The sequence below is a fragment of the Neopelma chrysocephalum genome, unplaced genomic scaffold (assembly GCF_003984885.1).
Source record: "Neopelma chrysocephalum unplaced genomic scaffold, ASM398488v2 Primary Assembly neopelma1_59, whole genome shotgun sequence".
NCBI lineage: Eukaryota > Metazoa > Chordata > Aves > Passeriformes > Pipridae > Neopelma > Neopelma chrysocephalum.
Window position 1 is genome coordinate 16,531,688 of NW_020897714.1, and position 21,150 is coordinate 16,552,837.

Consider the following 21,150-nt stretch of genomic DNA (forward strand, 5'->3'; position numbering starts at 1 on the left):
CCACGGCAGCTTCACTTCCCACTCACATTCCAGCCAGAAAGCCAGTGTCCACACCAGCGCACAACACCACGTTTGGGTCTGGCTGGAGGCCCAGTAAGGCACCGAGATCCTAAGTAATTGGTCACCTGTCATCTGGAAATGATGCTCCAGCCCCAGCTGAGCTTCCATTCACAGGTTTGCTGGCTGAAGGGCAAGACAGTACTGACATATGTAACACATTACCCATCTCTCCTCTCCTGTGCCCTCCGTGTTCTTCTTTTTTTTTTTTCTGTATCGCTTTTCCTTTCTTCTGCAGATTTTCAGTGCTTCATTATTTCCACCCTAGTTCTTTCACCTCTCCCCTCCTCTGGGCCAATGTTTGACTTTTGCTTTCCCAGAAAACCATCTCTATTCAGTAGTTTGCAGTGACCTGCAGTAGGAGCAGTGACCTGCTCCAAAATACCTTTCTTCTTCCCACACACCCCAAACTGACAGGAGCAAATAGGCAGATTGTGGCTCTTTCTACCTTATGCAGGCTGTAAGGAATCTGCACGCTGAGAAGGAGCAAAGCTGTTAGGGTGTTACTGGCTCTTGGGCTTACCGAAGACTTGGGGTTCACTGAAGAACAAGCAGAGAAATGCTACAAAGTAGAACTATGATCCAAAGGAAGAATGAACTCAGACCTACTGCCCTCGGCAGTGGGACTTCAAACATAACTCTGGAAATGGGTCATTTTGTCAGCAACTCTACCAATTAATGCTTTTATGTTTCTCAAAGTTTTAGTATTGGGGATAGTGAAAGTATATGTATCCTTAGGCAGAGGAAAAAATGAGGGGTAGAATAAAACTCGTAAATCCCAAGAACAAATCCTGGTGCCTTCTTCGGAGCTATTCCTCACCATGCTGTCATCAGCATCCTGGGCATATCAGAAACCCTGTCTGTAGGATGGATCCAGCTTTCTCCAGCCAGGTACTAGTGGGCAGTGTTCAAAGTGAGTTGCTCATGGCAGGACCATTAGCCTGCCTGTATCCTCATGGTCATTACAGAAAGCCTTTCAGGCTAGTATCCATGCCCTGAAAGCAGTTGGGGAAAAAATAATCAATCTAGCGGTGTGACCATGGGTAGTCTCTTGGTTGTAAGGAATTCACTTGTATTACTTTTTCCTTAAGAAAGCTCACCAAAAGACAGGATTTGTTTTTCACCTTAAACACATCCAAGCTTGGTTTCAGGCTTGCAGGAAGAAATACAGCACTAGAAAGTCTGTACTTGTGCATGATTTTGTTGCCATCTCCTCTGCTGTGTCACAGGACAAAAAGCTACTTTAGTACCCTTGTGTTTTCTACCTGTAACAAAGCCACTTCAGAGGTACATTGATCCTGAACACATTTGGAGCCCTGTGAGCCAAGTCTGAGTTTTGGAAAATTGTGGTCAATGGTGCCATCATGACATGTCTCACCAGCTTTTATTGCTGAAGAGGATTGCTGCAATACACTTCCGCTGTAACTGCTGCAAGGTCACGGTTTCAAGTGGATGAGAGAAATATGAGCGAGACCCACAGACAGTCTCAGAGCAGTGAGGCTGGATGTTAATTTTTCATAGAAAAGATGAAGAGGAAGAATAAAAGGCAGAATTAGACCAGTTGAGGCAAGGTGGCTGGTAGAGTCTATGAAGTCACCCAATAAATGCTATAAATATCCACAGAGGGAAATGGACTCCCTGCTAGGCAACTGTAAAGCAAACCACAGGATATTTTTGAAGCTGCCATCCAAAAATACAAAGAAAAGTGTGACAAGCCTATTTAAAAACCAAAAATGGAACAGATGAGCACTTCATCCCTGCTGTGATTTAGAGCTCCAGCGGCAGGTCCTCCCACTGAAGCCTCTGTGAAAAAGAATGAAGTGCTTTGCCCAGATTCTTATGGAAGTTCAGAAATTCTTCTGTGGTCAGCAACATCTTCATGCTTGGTTGAAAGAAAAAACAAGGACTGATGTCTCAACGCTCAGTGGAACTTCTGGCAAGGCTGAGGGTGAGATTCAGTGGTGTGTTTCTGACTGCTTCGTGCTCCCTATCAATGCCAAGCAGTTGTAAAGCTTTGTCTGCTGCTCAAGCTGGAGTTACAGCTGCTTTGCATCACTAGGCTGGTACAGAGCAGCCAGAGCATGTCTGCGTTTGGGGTTTGCATAGAGCTTTTTCAACAGGGCAATTCACCTGGTGTGCACACACCAGGGAATGCATGCAGCAGGCTCGGTGACATCTAGAGCAAGTATATTGGTGAGTGAGAGCTCCTGTGGTGAGATCAAGTCTCAGCCTCACTGCAGGCTAGGCCTTTAACTGTGGAGTTTGTACTGAATTCCAAGGGTTTATCTTTTCTCCTATCACATCTACCCTCTCTGAGCAGCAATATGCTTATGGTATGCAGCATGCTGTGCACTATTTATATTTTACATCATAATATTTTGGTGTAGTTGCCCATTTTTCCGTAATTTCCAGTACTTTCATTAGACCCACCAAGGCAATAGCGCCTGTTGTAGGCATGCTCCTCAAGCGTGTGCTACACTACTACGCAGGCTGTGCTGCCAGGGTGCTCGGTGCCCTTCTGGAGGCTCCTGCATGCCGGAGAGGAGCTGGGAGAACGCTGGCAGGGAAGGCCGGGACAGGTTCCCTGTTTTCCGCTGGTGTAAAGAGCCTTAGCTTGATGGCTCTGCCCGCCCCGGGCCTGTGCGTCACCCCTCGGCCCTGGAGACAGCCCCCTTCCCCGGTGCTTGCGAGCTCCGATGCCCCAGCCCCGTGCTGGAGGGCAGCTGATGGTGACTGGGAGGAGGGGCAGAGCCGCGGTCCCCGCCGCCGCCTCCCCGGGCGACACGTGGCTCCAGCGGGTCCCGGGGCTGGTGGATGCTGCGGTGCCGTCCCGGTGGGGTTCCTCTCCCAGTCTGCAGCTGGGGGGCTTTCACAGAATCTTTCTTTTTCTTTTCTCTCTCTCCCCTCATCGGTCCAACTTTTCTTTTAAAAAAAGCCAAACAAACCCAAACTTTTTTCTTCTTTACTTTTTTTTTTTTTCGCCTTGCAAGAGCCACGCCGTGGAAACACGGGGTTGTGGAGGAGGGAGAAACCCCTCCCCTTCCCCTCCCCCGTGGCTCCTTCCTCGGAAAAGAAACATTTGGGGGGTTTCCTCCCCTCCTTTCCCCTCCCCTCCGCTCCGCACCGCTCCGCTCCTCGAAGCCGAAGCCGCCGACGCGGCGCCCGCCCGCCCCGCGGCCGAGGAGGGCCCGGCGGGGCAGCCGCGCCGCCCCCGGTAAGGCGCGCACCGGCCCCTTTGTGAGCCGAGGGGCCGGGGGGGGATGCGGAGCGCGGCGGCGCCGGGCGGTGGAGAGCGGGGCCGCCTCCGTTTCGCTGCGGGGCGGGAGAGCGGCGGGGGCCGGGCCGGGCAGCGCCGCTGCCGCCCCGGCACTGAGCGCTCGCTCGCACCGGCGGCAGCGCCGCCCGCCCGTGGCCCCGGAGGTCCCGAGAGTAAGTTGTGCGGCGTTAACTGGAAAGGGCCTTTTGGGGGGCGGGCTGCGAGGGACCTGTCTGTCTGTCTGCTCCGGTCCCCCCTTGGCTTCTTGCAAAGGGGTGCAGCCCCCGCTGGTTTGGCTCTTGGGGATGTTTGGGCTGTTGTTGGTTGGGGAAGATGGAGCGTGTTGGGGCATGGGGTGCCTTCCCCAAGGGAGTCAGACGGAGATTTGGGGTGCTCGCAGCTCATTGCCGGCCCCGAAGGGAGCTATGTGCCCTTCTGGGGTGGCGGTGGGGTGCTGGGAGCAGCCTCTGAGGCTCTGTGGGGATTATGCTGCTGTCAAAGTGTCTTCCACAGCATCAGGGCAGGGAGATGCTTCTTTTAAAGTGAAACCTGCAAATTATGTAATGTCTCAGATGGGTCTGTAGGGAAGCAACCGCATGGGTCCGGGTAACTCGGTCTTAACACCACTTCTTTTCTTTCACATAAACCACTGGAGAAGCAGTGTGCAGGGTGTTACACTTAGTCTTAGCTGGAAAAGCTAGCTGCCTGCCAGAACCCAAGGTGTTACAGGGAGGTGGTGTAATTGTGAACCAAGGGGGTACATGCCCGTTGGGGTTGCCTTGAAAAGCAGAGGAACTCGCCATCCTCCAGACCTGGCACAGTCAGAATGCAGCCTCACACCTGCCTTTTCGCAGAAGATCAGTGCTGTGCACCCATGGAAAGCTTTGCCGGCAAAGGTTATCACTAAAACTCCTTTATGCAATCTGAGTCATGGTGCTCGCAGCCATGCAGGATCCGCTACTCACTTTTTCCCACTAACACACACACTCTTGCTGAGAATTTTGGAATGGTTACCATGTGAAACCTCAGCTCATGCTACTCTTAGGATCTTCTTTTTTCCTTTTTTAAAAATTTAGTTTAAGTGTGTATTCCTTCCTACTTAGTAGAAGTTTGGAAACAGGATCCAGATGTACTGCAGAGGTAACTGAGAGCAACTCAAGAATGGTAAATTAATGTCCCTGGCTTTTTTCTTCTCCTGCATGGTGAAGGAGAGGGATGTGGCTTGACCATTGTTCTGGAAAGTTGAGGGAAAAGAGTATTGTTAGCAAGCTGCTATTTAGGACTATGTGGTCCAGGCAGTGCCATTTGCTACTTCTAGTCCTTGCAGCTCTCAGAGAACTTAAATGAAAAGCCCAGTCACATGTTGACCACACTCAACTCTGTAAAATGGGGTGGAATCAGAAATAACTAGTTTCCTGATGTTTCGGTCTCTATTGACTGTGCCCTTAAGAGGGAATGCAGGCATATCTTCTTTCTCCAAACAACTGCAACTGCAGTTCAGATGCTGTGTGAATGTCAAATGGCCCATTCAGTCACAGCAGGGCAATGTCATGTGCTTAAATATTATGCACATGCACAGAAGTTTGTGAGACTGAGGCTCTAGTATCATATAATGTTGCTCTTGGTTGAATCACGTTATGAAGAGATGTGGCCAGTTGCTGCAGATAAAGCCAAGCTTTGTTTCTGTGTTCATGAATGATTCTGCTGGGTATGTGATTTAAAACGTAGTTGTTGAAGTATGGATTCTTGTTTCCTCTAGAGTGGAAGGCTCTTGGGCACAAACCTGTAGTAGGATTACTGGGATGCCACCCTCCCACACAGGTTCCCATCTTTTCCTGAGCTAGACTGGAATCTGGGCCTTTGTTATTTCTGTGTTCCTTTTTATTATTCAGTATGCTGTACGTCCTTCATTAACCTGGCTTGCTTATCACTTACTTAAATATGGTGGGGTTGAGAGGCAACACAAGGTTTTCTGTAAGTTTGTGATGGAAGGCACAAGTAAACTCTGCTGGGGTCCTGAAAAACAGGCACAGAGGAGCACTGGGGAAAGGCTGAGCTTCTTCAAATCCTCCCAGCTGTGTGTCCCTGCCCCACTCTGCCTGCTTAGAGAGGGCCAAATTCAATTTCCATATGACAGCTTCAAACATGCAGCCAGTGCCTCTTACCCTCCTCAGTCCAGCTGGGATTTCTATGAAGTTGGTGGTCAGTTTGCGCAAGGATGGAGATGGGGTTGGGTGGTGTAAATTCTTAGTTGCTGTTGCTAATACTGTGGTTGCATTGCTAAGAAACAAAGGAGAAAATGTGCCTTTGGAGCTGTGTTTCTTCCCTTGTTCATCTTTCTCTCTGTCCCCACTGGGGATGTTTCACTCTTTTATCCAAGTCTTTCACTGCAGCTCTTTGCCACCCCTTTCCCCCCTTACCACCCACAGGCTTCTCTGTCCTGCTTTCTCCAACCTTTGTTTGGTCAGCAATAAACAGATAGTGCCAGTACTTAAATATGACATCATTTGGGTCTGGTTGATGCTGTGGGTAGATTAATAAAAGCTATGGGGAGGTGGTGTGTTCCTGAGCTGTTATTCCAGGCCACTGCAGACCTCAGCTAGTGGTGCTTGCCAAAAGCTCACAAGCTGGGAGAGGTGGGCACCTGCATCTCTTTCTGTAAGTGAAAATGCAGGTGGTGAAAGAGCTGAGTATGCCATACAGAGATGATATCTTTTTACAGAGTAAAGGCATGTGTGTCATTTGGTGGCATAATATATTTATTTAAAATAATGCAACTAAAGGCTACATTAATTAGATCCTTGATTACATGTAAGTAGAGGCAGAAGGCAGGCATATCAACTTACTCCCTTCTGTCAGTCTACTTCATTACTATCTGCTCTTCTGGTTTCATTTGTGCATATCCTGCAGCCTTCTGCCTCAGTAAGGTATTTATTAGGTCACCATTTTGCTGAAATCAGGCTCAACTCTTAAAAAAAAAAAGGCGCTGTGGTGCAGGATTTGATGACTTTGTGTTAGTGAGTGGTCAAAATGACTCGAGCAAAATTCTTACCCCCTCTCCCCACCTCTGACCAAGTGCAAGGTTTCAAGTTAAGATTTAGAAGCGTGAGGTGTAGAAAGTCCTACTTTTGAAACTTCTGGGAAGTTTCTGTTCAATAGGCATTCAATAGTATTAAAATGTAAACTCAGTTTTAATAAAATGGCTAAATGCTGGTTTTGTGTCGTCTTTAGAGACTTTAGAGCTGCCCCCTTATTTTTGTCCTCTTCAGTGGAGAAATGAAAAGGCCTGTGTGCACTTCACAGGAAATGAGTGTCTGATACAGGCTTGCAGGCTGCACATTTCCAAGAACCGCTCTCAAGGTATTTTGATAATGCACATTCTCTCTGCATTCTCCCTTCCTGCTCCCCCTGTGCTTTGTGTGCTTCTGCTTGTTCACAAACACACGCAGAGTAGGAGGGCAAGAATTGAATGGTGCCACTATTAAATTTGCAGATAGGCTGCTTTAGCTTTACATTAGAGCTGTGGCTGGCAAAATTAAGCCAGCTGGCAGCATTCAGTTGCCTTTGTTGCAGAGGGGTTTTGTCCTTCCCCTCACTCCCTGTAAAAGCTGAAGAAAAATTTTGACTTCAGATTGTGACTCGTGCAACAAGGGAGTTTTTTGTGTGTATGTGATTCTGCAGTTCGGAAACAGTTTGGATCTACTTTCGTACTTCCTCGGTAGCAAAGTTTATTTGGAAACTTAGGCTAAAGCTTAGGCTAAAAATTTCTGCAATCTGAACTGCGTAGCTGGGCTGCTGCGCATCCTGCTGAAGGTGCCTTACTGAAGCTAAGGGGGTTTGGCATAAGTTTGCCTGAGTTGGCATGCTACTGGTGATGAGCACAGGTGCTCTCAGGAATGGTTTGATTATGCTTTTTGACAGACCAGCAGTGTTGTTCTTCATGCATATTTTAGTTCTTCCTTGTTTTCTAGTGAGATTTTGGGATGTGGAAGGAGGGAAGTTGGAGCTGGAGAGACATTCTCCAATCCCCCCTACTAGAAGTTATGTTCATCCTCCAAGGCACAGTTAAGCGACACAGTGGGCCAAGAGTCCCACTCAAGGGAACGCTGAGACAGAAGGAATGTTTCTTTCTAACGTCATCGCAACAGCCATTTCTGATTCTGAGCTGCTTTAGCAGTAAGCACTCAAATCTGCCATTTGTTAGCATGCACACTTGTATTCAAGTCAGCACACATAAGGTAGAGGTGCTGTTCTTTTTAGTCATTAAAGAATGAGGAAAAAATGGGCAGAGCTACTTTAACTACTCTGCAGCAGGTCCATAATTGTTTTCTCATATTGACTTTATATACCTTTGTTTACTACTTCAGTTTTGCACAACTAAAGGACATTTATGCCTTGAGCTGAGCTCCCCTTAGTCTTATGTCAGGTTTGAATACTTAAGAGGTGTCTTAAAAAGGCATTGCTAAAAAATCCAGTCCTTAGCTGCTGGATTCCTCCGCCTAAGGTCTGCTAAAGCATAATGTGGTAGGTACTGCACAGAAACAAAGCAGAGGCATTTGAGAAAGAAGAGAAATGAGACTCCTCGGATCAGCTCTCTCACTTTCCCCAGAAGCAGCATTTAATGTCTATATGATTGGAGTTTTTCCTTTTATGAGTTTTAAAATTAGTTACTTTTCAATCTCGGTCACCTTTGAACTTCCTCTCATCTAGTTTTATAAAAGAACACAAAAAGAACGTCCTGATTGTACTGTATCTTCCTCTGGAATCCCCTTGTATCTATCTGCTCTCTGAACTGAGCATGAAGTTTCACCCGTGTCTCTCTGTACACTTACGTTTGACTTCTTATCACCCATCTTTGGGCCCATCATCTTTGTTTCAGCTCTATCTGTTTTTATTTAAGGTGACTGGAACTGACTGTATTATCTCAGGTGGTGACATTACTGTTACGTTCCCACCCATCCATTTTGCAACCTTACTCTCACGTTTGCATCTTGGTTTTTTAATGACTGCTTTTGCATTCAGAACTGGAGCTTTCCTTAACAAACCCTCAGCGCTGTTACTCGGCTCATTGGTCAGCTGCGCCACTTAATTTATCACTCTCAAAAATATAGACCCGGTTGGTTTTCCTACAAGCCTGCATGTGTTTGCATTTGTCAGGACAGAGTCTTGCCTGATGTCCTGGTGCTTTCCAGCCTGATGAATTTTGAGTGATCTTGGACTTCTCTTGCCTGTAGAGAGTGAAGTGATTTTGTTACTGTTCGGCCTGGGAAGGTGAGGGAGGGGGCTCACCGCATTTTGAGCTGGCTGCCTAGATGTAAGTAACATGAGGCTGTAAGCTGCCTGCTGCAGGGCAAGGTTAGACCTGAGGGGGTTGAGGTGTTGTGGGTAATGGCAGCTTGAAGACAGGGAGAGACAGTTCTAGAAGGGGACCTGGGTCAACATGTGAGTTTGTGTGGACAGGGGAAAGGGACTGCTTGCATCAGAGCTGGGGGAGGCTTTGGGCTGCCTGTACTCACCAACCTGTTGAGGAGTGGGGAGGGATGCTCTACAAAGTGGGCTGAGTTGATCCAGGGGGAAGATGCAGTGGCTGGGGGGATAGCAGAGAGGTGACCAGATGTGCAGGGGCTGAAATGCCTTGGTTTCCTCCAGACACCTCTTTTACACCTCCCATTCACCCTGTGGCATGACTGCTCTGTGTCTTCTATCCATCTGCTTTACAGGTCCTGGGATGGCTCTTTAGCTCATGTACCATGTCTCACTTTTTGAGTTGTTTCTGGAATGGAGGCTTTGGGGAAGCACAAAGTGTTTCCTGTCATCTGTTGCTTCTTCAGATACCATCTGCCTGATGGGGAACTCTGTCTGGGGATTGCCTCTCCCCCACATCATGTAGCCTCGTGCTGCTCCTGTCTTAGCAGTACCTGTCAAAAAAAGTTCCTTCCAATACTTGCAGCCCTCTGGCAATTGGTAGTGCAGCTGATTTGATTGAGCACTTCACTTTGCATCTCAACCATCCATTTCCAATTCAAAATCCCTGGGTATAGTCCATGGTGCCCAGCTGGCTTTCTACTCTAATATCACTTTTCCTCATCAATTCTGATAGAGCACTCCCTTTTTTCCCTTCACATTAAACAACATTAAATACTGGGAAATCTCCTCAACATCCTGTCCAAAAAAAAAGATAATGCCCACTTGCTTGTGTAGCTTTTCTGCAGTATCCCCCTCCCGACTTGCTGGTATCCCAGTCGACTAAATTATTCCCCCAGAGGTTTTCTGTTTTCGATAAACTGAAAATGCCATATGTTTTCTGGGTTTTGTTTTGTTTATCTTGGCCACCTACTATCCCAGTTTCATGGCAGCCATCCTCATATAAATTTGTTCCCTATTGTCAGTAATTTATATTCCTTTATATTGGCTCCTCCAGGATTATCTTTTCATCTTCTGAAGGATTATAGAGAAGGTTGTAGAAAGATTTGGACAGGGACTGGGGTTTTGTAGTGTCTATGTTTGATGTGTCTGACCCATGGTAGATGCCCTTGCAAGCTGCTGCACCTACAGGTAGTACCTGCAGTGTGACCTGTTGTTGTCCTCCAAGCCTGTCCTCTTAGCCAGGCAGCATCTCTGTGTCATCCTTTGTGGGAAGTCTGCATGCTCTGCCACTTTAAGATTTCCTAAATAACCTCTCATGACTTTTTTTTTTTATTCTTTTCACTTTTAACTCTCTGGACTAGTTTCTTTGTTTTGTGTGTTGGAAATCTCCCATTATAAAACCTAGTGTTGTGGCGTGTTTGTGCTTTCTGACCCTCGCCCCTTCCTCTGAAGGCACAGTAGCTGGTGCTGCATCGTCCCCCTCGCATCTTCTGAAGCTGGTCCTTCTGAAGAGCCAAGGCAGGATCTCTCCCCTGTCTCCCTGTGCTCTGGCTGGTGTTGGTTAAGCACCTGGGACTCTTCTCTGACATCATAATTCTGATCAGGATATTGAGCCAGTTTTATCTGCAGGCCAGGCACTGCTCGTTTCTCAGAGTTAGCTGCTGCTTTGAATTCCTTTCTGGCTAAATGTGATTGTTTTGATAAGAAGCCATGGCCATCGCAGGGACCACTGATGGCCTTTGCTTCTCAGGATTTACTCATTTCCTCAAACAGGGTTCTGGAACAACTGAAAAAAGTCAGTTTAACCAAGAGACTGGAACAGAGGATATGTATCTATGGTGCTGACCTGGGGGAAGGCGGTAAGGCTGAGGAGCCATGATGGGTAGATGCAGAGCTCTGCTCCAACAGAGGGCAAGGATGCAGCCCAGCCATTGCTATCCCCTTCCCGCTGATCCCCCTCTCATCAGGAAGATGGGACAGAGCATTTCAAGTAGGGAGTCACGAGGGACTGCTGTTATCTTGGCTTCTTTATTCTTCCTCATCATGCCCTCTCCCCATCTCCTTGTTTCAGCCCCCAAACTGGGGAGAGCCCCAGCCACCTTCCCAGAGGTGTGGGTGGTGTGGAGGGAGGGAAGGCAACACGGAGGCTGTGTTCCCTGGCCAAGCGCAGAGCTGAGGTTTTGTGTAGCTCTGCAGCACTAACATTTGCAGGAATGGCTGCTCTGTGAAACTGCAAAGGTCAGGAGCAATGCGACTGGGCTTCCCTCACTTACCAAAAATGCTGTTGGCCAGAGGTAAGCAACAACAACTCTCTTTGCTTAAGCCGTGGCCAGATAGGCTCAGCTGCAGCTTTGGAACTTGGTAGTACCCCCTCCTGATTTCCTTTTTCTTACTTTTTTTTTTTTTTAAATTCTCTTTTCCCCAGTTATGGGGGAAGGCAGAAATAATTCGGTCTCCAACAGAAGCTGTCTTTCCCAGAAGTCAGATGCTAGTTTTGGTAGTCCTTGGCAGCTTTTGAGTTCAGGGAAACGATGTGGCTTCTGTGTTATTCTGAAATGGCAGGATTACAGTTTCACATTGGGCTATTTTGATGAGGAATAGGCTCTTTTATTTGGAAGTAGTTCTGAATGTACACAGTGTTTCCAAGGTGTGAGGAGGGGACCCTGAAAATGGGGGTCTTTCTTCCAGCTCTTTCAATTATCCCAGTAAAGGCAATTAGCTTTTCCTGTAATCTGCCACCTTGTTGGGTTTTTGAAAGCATGGTATGGAGAAACCAAACATGCTTGAAGACTTCCCTGCCTTGAAGAATATTTGGCACATATCACACTGTCTTGTTGGTTTTCTTGGGCGAAATCCCTTAGCCCAAATCAACAAAGTGCCACATTAATTCAGAAAACACACATCATAGAAAAATATGGTAAGAAATACAAAACATGAATATCAGATCCATGGGAAGTTATTTGTGGGTTTTGAAGTATGTTCTCCAGCCCCAAATGTTGGGAAGTGTTTGATAAGACCAGTCCTCTTGCAAGGTGTCCAGCTGGTGATTTCTGGAGACTGCATGCAGGATCTTCCTGATCTGTGTCTCTACTGCATGGAAGTAGGAACTGTCACAGTGTGTGCTGCCTCAGCTTATTTTATTTTATTAAATGTTGCATTCTTGAATGTTGCTTGTGTAGGGAAATGCAGTTTTAGTTTGGGGTATGTACGTGTGGTGTGGGTTGTTTTCTTTTTTCCATGTATTCCCTCATGTGTCAGACATAATGGCAAGCTCACATCAAATTATTTATAGCCATGGCATAAAAGATAGAGGGAACTGCAATGTCTCCGAGGCCTGCTTTGTGCTGGAGAAATTGGCTGTGATTAACATTGGTCCTCTTAGCTGAGCTGGGCCACATTCCTCCCCTAACCACAGCTCCCTCTGTGCTCTTTGGCATGTCTGTCAGTGCATCTCCTTTCCCTCCCCTCTCCATGATCCCTTTCTGGATCAGCCCTGGTCACCTTGGCTGTGATAGGGTGCTCATGACAAGGGGCATTGGTGTGACCATGCACCGTGGCAGTGATGGTGGCATGGTTCAAACCAGTGCCAATGTGTGGCAGGCGGTGGCGGCCATGGGAACCAGGCTGGCCCACCATTAAAACCCAGTGCTGCGTGCTTGGCTCTTACCAGGGAGGTTTCTTCCAGCCTTTTGCTCAAGCTTTCCTTTGAAACATCCTCCCCAGCCACAAATCAGTAGGCAGCGCATTTCTGTGGGATGCAGACGTGCAAGCAGAGATGTCTGCTCAGGCTCTGCTGCCTGGAACGGGGACACTGCTGGAAGGGCTTGCAGGGTACCTTAGGGAGAGCTTTTCCAAATTATCCCAGCCTCCATCTAACTGCTCTCGGAACTGCAGGGTTGCTATCTGGGAGATGTCAAAGCTGAATAGATTGGTAATGGGTAGTAATGGGAATTTAAAAATGGGAATTAATAATGCGTAGTAATGGGATAGACCTGCAGTTCTGCTACCTGCAAGTCAACATGGCTTGTGGGGTGTGTGCCCAGTCTGGACTCTGCTGGGGAGGATGCAGAGAAGTGAGGTTATGTGTGTATAAGTGAAGCAGTGCAGCGACTGCCTCTGAAAGGCATGCAGAAAGCTGGGATTGTTTTTTCAGCTTGCTGATGGATCCAGTGACAGACAAACAATTGCACATGTGGTGGTCTGCTGCTTCACCAAGTCAGTGGGCAGGTGAGTGTGGGTCAGAATGAAGTGGGTCACTTGAATGGCTATGTGGTGTCAAATAAGATACTCTAAATGTTGTGTGTTGTATTGAGCACAAGCTGGAGTTTGCTGTTCTGAATCCTTAAGCTTGTTCCTGTTGCCATCATCTCTTAACATTTGGAGTTTTATGCTTCCTGCTTCCAGAAGATGATAGCACCTTTATGGTCTTTCCATTTGTCCTTAAGCCATCTGTGAGCTGCCTGGACCTAACCAGCTCACGGCTTTGTAAGTAGCAATAATAATAACAGCAGCAGTAATCTCTTCTCTTTCTTTTTAAAGGACAGATCTGCTCTTAAGTAAAGCTGTGCAAAAACTGGGAAACGCTGCATCGGAGCTTTTGAATTTGGACCACTTCCAGGCCTGGCATCCAGAAACTCATCCCTATGGGCAGTAAAGACAAAGAGGTAAGCTTTTTCAAGTGTCCTGGAAAAAGAGAGCATCATAGAACGCATCATAGCTGAATACTTGAGGCTGCTGCTGAACATGGCAGATTTGTCAAGCTCCAGGGTGCAGGGCTGGCTTGGCTGACACCAGATGCCGTGTATAGTCCCCTGGTTTACTAGAACTGTCTCCTTATGTGAAATACGCTGCCTTGCCTGGGCTGTGAGTGAGGAGGAAAACAGAATGCCCTGTGTCAAGAGCACTTATTTTGAAAAGCTCTTGAACTTGCAGTAAATCAGAAGCTCTGGGGAAATTTATCCAGCCTTTTAATTAGTGGGACACCAGCTTTTTAGGGTATATTGCTTTGGCTTCAAGCACTATTGTGACTTGCATTAGGGAGGTAGTAACTTGTTTGAGTGTTGGGGGGTTTTTTTGGGCTTTTTTTGGAGGAGAGAAGAGGGAAAGCAAATTGTGGTGTGGCAAAACAGAAGCAGAACTAAATATGCATGTGTGTTTCATTACACCCCATGCCCCTGGGTTTGCTTATTCCCAATCCTGAGTCTGCACATCCTTGTTGATGTGGGAGGCCATGTACATGTAGGACCTGTTGACCCATTAAAACTGAACCTTAGAGGTAGTATCAGGAAGCACTTCTAGAGCTAATATTAGTATAACTAATGCTGCACTGCAGGCCAGGCAGCTCTCTCTTGGAAGTGGGTCACTGAAGCTAAACAAATTCCCCCCATCTGAGGCTCTGACCCATATGTAGATTTCAAACCGAATGAACAAATTGTCAAGGTGCTATTTTTGCATTTACTTTGAATTCGAAACGATGACACAGTCTCAGTTCTTAGTCAGTGAGATTTCTAGTAGCAGTGGATTTTTCTTAAAGGACTTGGGTGAATGACTCAAGGTTGAAAACTGGGACAAACTAGTTTGGGGTTTTTTTTCCTGTCAAATAGCATCTGCAGCCTTAAACAAATTATATATTTGTTGTTACATTTAAAACTAGCCTGGAAGTGAAAGACAACTGCCTGCTTCTGTTTACTTGCTTGAATTAATTTTTCATCCTCGACCCGTGAAAGTGGCAAAATTTCTGTTTGGACCCAAGAGAAGTTGTTATTTAGGAAGGCTCCTTCTCAGTCCTCTCGAGGCTATATCCGCAGCCCTGGAGGCATCTGGCAGATGACCTTCTTTTTCTGTAGCTTCGGTGCCCAGAGGCCCAGGTGCCCAGAGGCCCAGCGGAGAGGAGAAGGAAAGGGACAGAGATAATGCAACTTCTTGTGGCACCTACTGTGCTGAGTTTTCAGTGGTGATAGATGGCCCTAGTTGCTGCACGTGGTGACTGTGTTTACTTGCATTCTGCTCACTAAATCACTTTCCCCTAAGATTTATTCTGACTTGCTGAACAGCTTGAGCAGCTTTTAACTGCTGCCTTTTTTTTTTAATGGAAAAGAAAAAACCCAAGTTGATTAACTCCTTCCTACCCCTCCCACCTTTCTCTGAGTGTGGAATTTCCCTCCTCCTGTGACATATAGCTAAAGGGCAGGATCAACAGCATTCAGAGCAGTACCAGGAACATTAGCGGCTTGTGGACTGCAAATCACAGGGCTAGAAACTGGAGAAGCTTCCCAGGCTGTTCTTGGAAAGGATGTTTATTGCTCCCATGTATGGAATGCCATGTGCCTGGCTGCTAAATTATTGGTATTACTGTTAAGTATTGAGACGGATGTTAGTTGAGAAAAGATGACTGTAGGCAAGGCATTGGCAGGCACATGCTCCCTTTCCAAAACTGCTGTGCCCATGTGAAGGACAGATGTTTGGCCCTGCTGCTCTGTGTCCTCTCCCCAGTTGCAAAGTGGGCTCTGCATGGCCATCCAGTTGGTGCAAGCACCAAACAGAACGAGAGGCTTTTGAATAGCTGGCAAAGTGTGTGAGACAGCGGAATCTTGCAAGGAGCTAAGCTTAACACAAAGCTCTCCCTCCAGAGCAAGCTCTCCACAAGTCCCTGCGCACTCCCTGGGGGCTGCCTGCCTGCTATGAGCCCCAGTGCTCCCGCAAGTCTGCTGTGGGGAGGGATTGCTGGAGACGAAGTGTGTCTCTCCCTCCGCTGCAGGCTGTGTGTCAGCAGTCTGTCCTGCTCCAAGCATGGCTATGCTGTGAGCGAGTATGACTGGGTTAATGGAGTATGTCAAGGGACCGAGGGCAGGATTTGGTGGCGAGCTACTGACTTGTCAGGCCTGGGGAAGTGGTATGTTACAGCTCAGCTTCTCGCACAGAATGAGCCTCTGGCTTAGGGCTGTGGTTTTTACGTTTGTGCACACACATGTTCAGAATATGTACTTTTTTTATATATAATTGAAATGACTTGGATGGCTGATGGCAACACTGGGTTCAGAAATTTGCATTTCTGAAAACAGACAGCCTGGTGATAACACAAGGTGCAGGAGACGAGCAGGGTTTGACAGTACATGAGCAGAGGACAGTGACTGAGAGAGGGCAGCATTGTCTGCAGGCAGGGGGAGATGTCCTTCTGGAAGAAAGAGAAGTTAAGGGGCTGGAAGGGCATCAATAGTGTCTGGTACCAGTGTTAACTGGGCTCATTTTTGGCAGTCCCAGCCCTGAAGTTGATGTTGTAACATTTCTTGAAGGGGTCTTGATCTGCGGCCTTTGCTTTCTCCTAAGATAGTGAAACAGGCATATCACGGGATGAGGGAGTAGTTCATGGGGTTTAGTGGGAAAGGCTCATTCCCATCTTCTGTTTCTTCTAAGTCCTTTTACTGGAGAAAGCATTAGAGCGGTGCAGAGAAACCTTTCTACCTTTCATTGAATGACAAAGTAAATGATACTGCTTTGCGAAATTTTTCCCTTCTGATTTGGGGTGTCATTTCCCTTTTCCTGTCTCAAAGCCACTGAAAAACCCCAAAGCATCCAACAGGGGAAATCTTGAAATTACAAGATCATCTAGGTTCAAACCAGCCTTCTGAAGGGGTGTGCAGGAGCTCCTGGCTGTAAATCACAGAAACCCAGTGGATGTAGAGCTCTGTAAGGTGCTACCTTTTGCTGATGGGACCCAGCTGGAGCCCTTCCTGCACATATATCCTTGGTGTCCCTACAGCTGGGGATTGGTGACATACAGTAGTTCCTTGGTACCCTCTTTAGTACTCTTGCTGGTCTTTCTCCCTTGTGAAGTGTCTTCACTTGCCCAGGTAGAAGAAGGTATTGGGTTTGCCTCACTCTGCTTCTGTCCCGCAGGCTGGATGCCAAGGAGGAAGAATGGTAAAGGCAGCATCTTTCCAGGATCCATGGGCTCTTTGAGAGATGATCAGAGGGAGGCCAGATGATCTGCACAACACACACACCACTGTTTCTCATCTGCAAAGGCAGCATCGGAGCGTTCTCCCCAGCCCCACACCACCCGGCTTGCCCGATCGTTTCCGGATGTTTCGCAGCTGCGAGTGGGAGGTTCTGGAGCGATCCCTCAATATCCTCCAGGCCAGTGACTTCTACTGGGGCCCCTTGTCTGTGGGGGAGGCCCACGCCAAACTCCAGAGGGAGCCTGTAGGCACCTACTTGGTGCGAGACAGCTCGCAGGGGAACTGCTTGTTCAGCCTGAGTGTGCGGATGCCAACGGGGCCTGTCAGCCTCCGAATCTCTTTCCAGGAGGGCTATTTCCGCCTGAAGAACTGGTTTTCAGACTGTGTGGTCCAGCTGCTGGAGCTGGTGGTGGCAGGGACCCGGAACAACCCCTTACACTTTGATGAGATGGGGGGAACCCCCCTGGTCTTCTCTGAGCCCCTGTGCCGGAGCCGCCGGACAGTGCCCACTCTGCGAGAACTGTGCTACCGAAGCCTCCCCGCTGGTGCCATGACAGGGGACAGAGCAGGGCTGGGGGGCCCCTTGGGGATGTGTCTGAGGGAGGAGGTGGTTTCACCCCTGCACAGAAGAGGAGGGTCAGAGGGGAGTGTTGTCCCCAGCCCTTCTCTGTCCTGGGCTGGGAGATGATGCCGTACATGTGGGATACAAAGGGAAATGCCTGTTATGTGGCTGTGCTCGTGGGATGTGTGCCACGCCAGTTGGGCTGGACTGGCTGCTGGCAGAGGAAAGGCGAGGGCAGAGGGGAGCAGGGCTTGAACCCGCTGGCTGTGACTGGTGTGTCCTTGTATGTGCACAGTGTGTGACTTTTCCCAGAGATGCCTGGGGTAAAGCCAAACCTGAAGAGCAGAGATTTCCACCACGACCAAGTCCTGCTCTTGACTCCATTTATGACTTAAAAGCTTCAGAAGAAGATGACTTGCCTGTCCTCCCAGGTCAGCCCTGTGTTTTCTTCTACCCCAAAGTGCTTGAGCTCATTTCTGCTTCAAACCTGCCCTTGTGAAGTGGTGCAGCTGAGTCCAGTCCCACAGCAGTGTAGCTTGGACATTGGTGGGCATGAACCTTGTGCTGATGGATCCCCACGTAGCTGGGGCAGAGTGAGAGCACATTTCACTCCTTGCAGCACAAATGCGATGCCAGTTACTTCAGAGGCCAACGTTTGCACCAGAGTGAAACCGTTGCAGCCGTGTATGATGCAGGCAGCTTCACTGGCTTTTGCATTGCTTTATTTAATCGGATTTTTGTGAGTGCAGATGGGTTATGCTATACCAAGGGCATGGCATTCCTGCAGAGGTAACCCTGATCTGGAGAGCTGTGTCTACCCTGGGAGGGTGTGAAGAGGTGGGATCCAGTGCCCTTTCTTATGCTCATGTGATAGTGAGCTGCTGCCATCTATTGAGCATCAGAAGGTGTTTTGGTTTTGCCTCCGAAAAAGCAAAGATTTTTTATATAAAACTTCTAAAATTTTAATAAACATGTTTTTATATTGATTTTTAAAAGTCAGTGAATGCATGGAGATATCTTCATTCCCTTGCAGTGCTGAAAACCCAGTTAGTTTAGCGCCAAGGCGTGGCAGTCAGGCAGAAACTGAACAAGTGAATTTCTTATGAAGACCCAAAGCAGTGCGTAAATGAGTGGTCATAGCTGGGAACACTAAACTTAATTAATCTTATAGTGTAATTAATTGAAGAATTTTTCTAAACAGAGAATACTTTTGAAAATCTCACCCCTGCATTTTTAGAAAGTATTTTTAGTACTTTAAAATTTGTACTGAGTGTTTGAAAGACCTGTGAGTAATTCAAGATCCTAGAACAAGGCACAGCATCAGTGAGCTTGAGCTGGCGAGGATGCGTACAAATGAGAGGAACAGAGTTGGCTTAAATAACGTCATGGTTCATTTCAGGGATATGGGCAGGTATGTCTTCTAAGTAAGTGACTGAAAACAGCTACATGAAAGGAGAAATTCAGATACTGTTTTGCATGCTGCCAAGCATCTGTAGCTGGGCAGGCAGCCTGCTGAGCTCATGCTGACTTTCCCCTTCAGACCTGTATGGCAGAAAAAAGCTGAACATGGGGAGAGATTACACTGAATTTGCTCTTTTGTCTTTAGGTATCTTATCTGAGGAACTAAAGGGTGTGGTCAGCACAGAGAGAGAGATACAGGCTGTGATTCATCACAGCAGCCTAACTTAGACACTGAATTATTCTCTGGAGGGCTCTGTCTCTCCACTGGTGGTGAGATGCCTGGCCTCCTGTCTCAGGGCATAGACTTATGAACCAAGGTAGTTAAATAAATAAGTGCTATGGAAGTGGCAATCTTCTCTGTGCTGCCTGCTCCTCTCAGCCTCAGGGAGGCCAGGGGCAGCTTGGTGGCCCTGCAGCTGCTGTGTCTCTCAGCCCAGTGCAAAAGCGCTGGCTGGTATCCTTCGCTACTGCAGGGTTTGCATCCCCTCTGGTGGCTGACACGTGGGCATACTGTTGCTTGCTGTCAGCATCTCAGGTGGCTCTGGGCACCTCTGGGACCATTCCCTGGCTCTTGGTTGAAGCCCCTGCCTCAGCAGGGTCAGCCACAGAGCTGACCTTCCTCTCTGCCTGCCGTGGAGGACTGGGACTGGATCTGCTGCCCCAGGCATCATGCCCATCCCCTCCATCCTTTTCTTTCTTGGGGGTTTCTTTGCTGAGGTCCCATGGCTGCCTTCCTGCCTTCCATTCAGAAAGCAAGGAGGGGGGAAGGAGCAGGCTAATTTCTTCCGTGTTTAGAACCGAGCACAGGAATGCTGCTGTTTTCTGGCCATGGTTATACCTCACTGAGGGAAGAGCTTTCCAACTGGATTGCTCTGACCTGGCTGTGAACTGTTCTCATTTGGCCGCAAATGAGCATCTTGGGTAGTATGGCTGGGGGCTGCAGAAGAGCCCTATTTGCTGCCTGGATTGCACTTTAGGAAAATCGCACCACGGGAGAAGGAAATAGTTTGGATTTTAATAAAGTCTATTTTATTTTGTGCCTTTTTTTTTTTTAATTGCACAGCAAGCGCTTGTCTCAGTCTTACAAGTAAGTCAATTGCATGCAGGGCTGCAGCGAATTGATTTGAGATCTGTGGATGAAAAGCAGTGAATTACTGCCAAGCATTGTTATATTGTGGAAGCTTAAGGCACATTATGTGTAAGTATCCTCATTATTCCCAAGGAGAGGTCACTTTGCAGATCAGGATTGGTGCAAGAAAGGAAATCAGTTTGGGAAGAACAGAAAAGTGAAAAGTGCATTGGCTGAGGCAAATGTTAGAGTCCTTCATTTTCTGCTTGGATGTTGGAAGAGAAACCTTTTTCTTTAAGGTCTTGAGAAAAAAAGATGTGCAAAGCAAAACTAAGAATTTACTTCCACAGGGTAACTGCAAACACTATCCTGCTGCTTTCATTAATGAGTGGGAGATGTTCACTTTAATCACTCTGCCTCTGAACTGGTCCCTCTGCCATGTAGGAGCAGCTCCTGGTGGTCTGTGTCCAAATGTTTCTTTTGGTGGCTCCTAAAGGGACTTATGAAGAAATTGCAAACTTCCTCACAACCTCCTGAGCGCCACTCAGGGAATAGAAGAAAATTGTTTGCATTTTTATAAGTTATGTTATACATTTCTCCAGCTGACTCATTTCAGTTTGCTGAGGAAACTTACACAGCCTTGCAGATGGTTTTTTTCAACCCTTCTTCTTAACAGCAGAAGTTGAAAAGTTTAGTCATTGTGAGAGGGGCTTCCTCTATCGTGTTGCAAAGGGCCTGGATTTCAGTCCCAACGTGCCACAGGCATCCAGCAGGAAACTGCTCTTTGTCTGGTCCCAACTAGCTGTCTGTTAGCTGTGCTCTGGGGCCCCAGGGGTTAATTTCCCAAAATCCTTTGCTAAAACTTGCTAATAACTTCCATATGTACCCATGTGTGTACTCAAGAGGGGCCCCACAGCCAGCAGCTCTTGTAATAATACTTGATTACCTCTGACATAAGGGTCTGTATGTCATTAGGAATTCAGGATTCACCAAAAAACACAAGTTTGTGCAAAAGCACTTTAAAAATTTATTAGCATTTGGGTATCCTCAGTGTTTGGAAATGAGCTTTTCTTAGGTAGTCAAGCTTAAAAGTAAAGCCTGTGTACACACAGCCTGGGTCTCAGTTTTGACCCTTACCCTGATGTCCCTCCGAAAATGCGTGTTTGTATCATTAGTCTTTAAGTGTGCCAAACCCCTTAAATTACAACATACCTTGGTTAGGCAAATGTGATGTCTTTGTCTGATTGAGTTCATTTTGCACCGATTCTTTAGATGTTTGGCATCTGTACAGTTATACCAACTGCATGCACTGGAGCTTTCTGCTTGCCCTGCGCTAGTCCCTGGTGCAAAGGCTGGGTTACTGAGGGCAGCCTTCAGAGAGAAAGCAGGTGTCAAGGGAGAGGGAGATGTGGCAGAGCTG

General features: G+C 47.6%; 1 protein-coding gene across 1 annotated transcript in view; it reads left to right on the forward strand.

The window, feature by feature from the left end:
- NFAM1 (NFAT activating protein with ITAM motif 1) overlaps positions 1-21,150 on the forward strand; it is a 54,067-nt gene that overhangs the window by 6,729 nt on the left and 26,188 nt on the right. Inside the window, exons 2-3 of the mRNA XM_027680096.1 lie at positions 13,220-13,344; positions 16,577-17,183. Coding sequence (XP_027535897.1) covers positions 16,643-17,183 — 541 coding nt within the window. The 5' untranslated portion in view covers positions 13,220-13,344; positions 16,577-16,642. The remainder of the gene's footprint in view (positions 1-13,219; positions 13,345-16,576; positions 17,184-21,150) is intronic.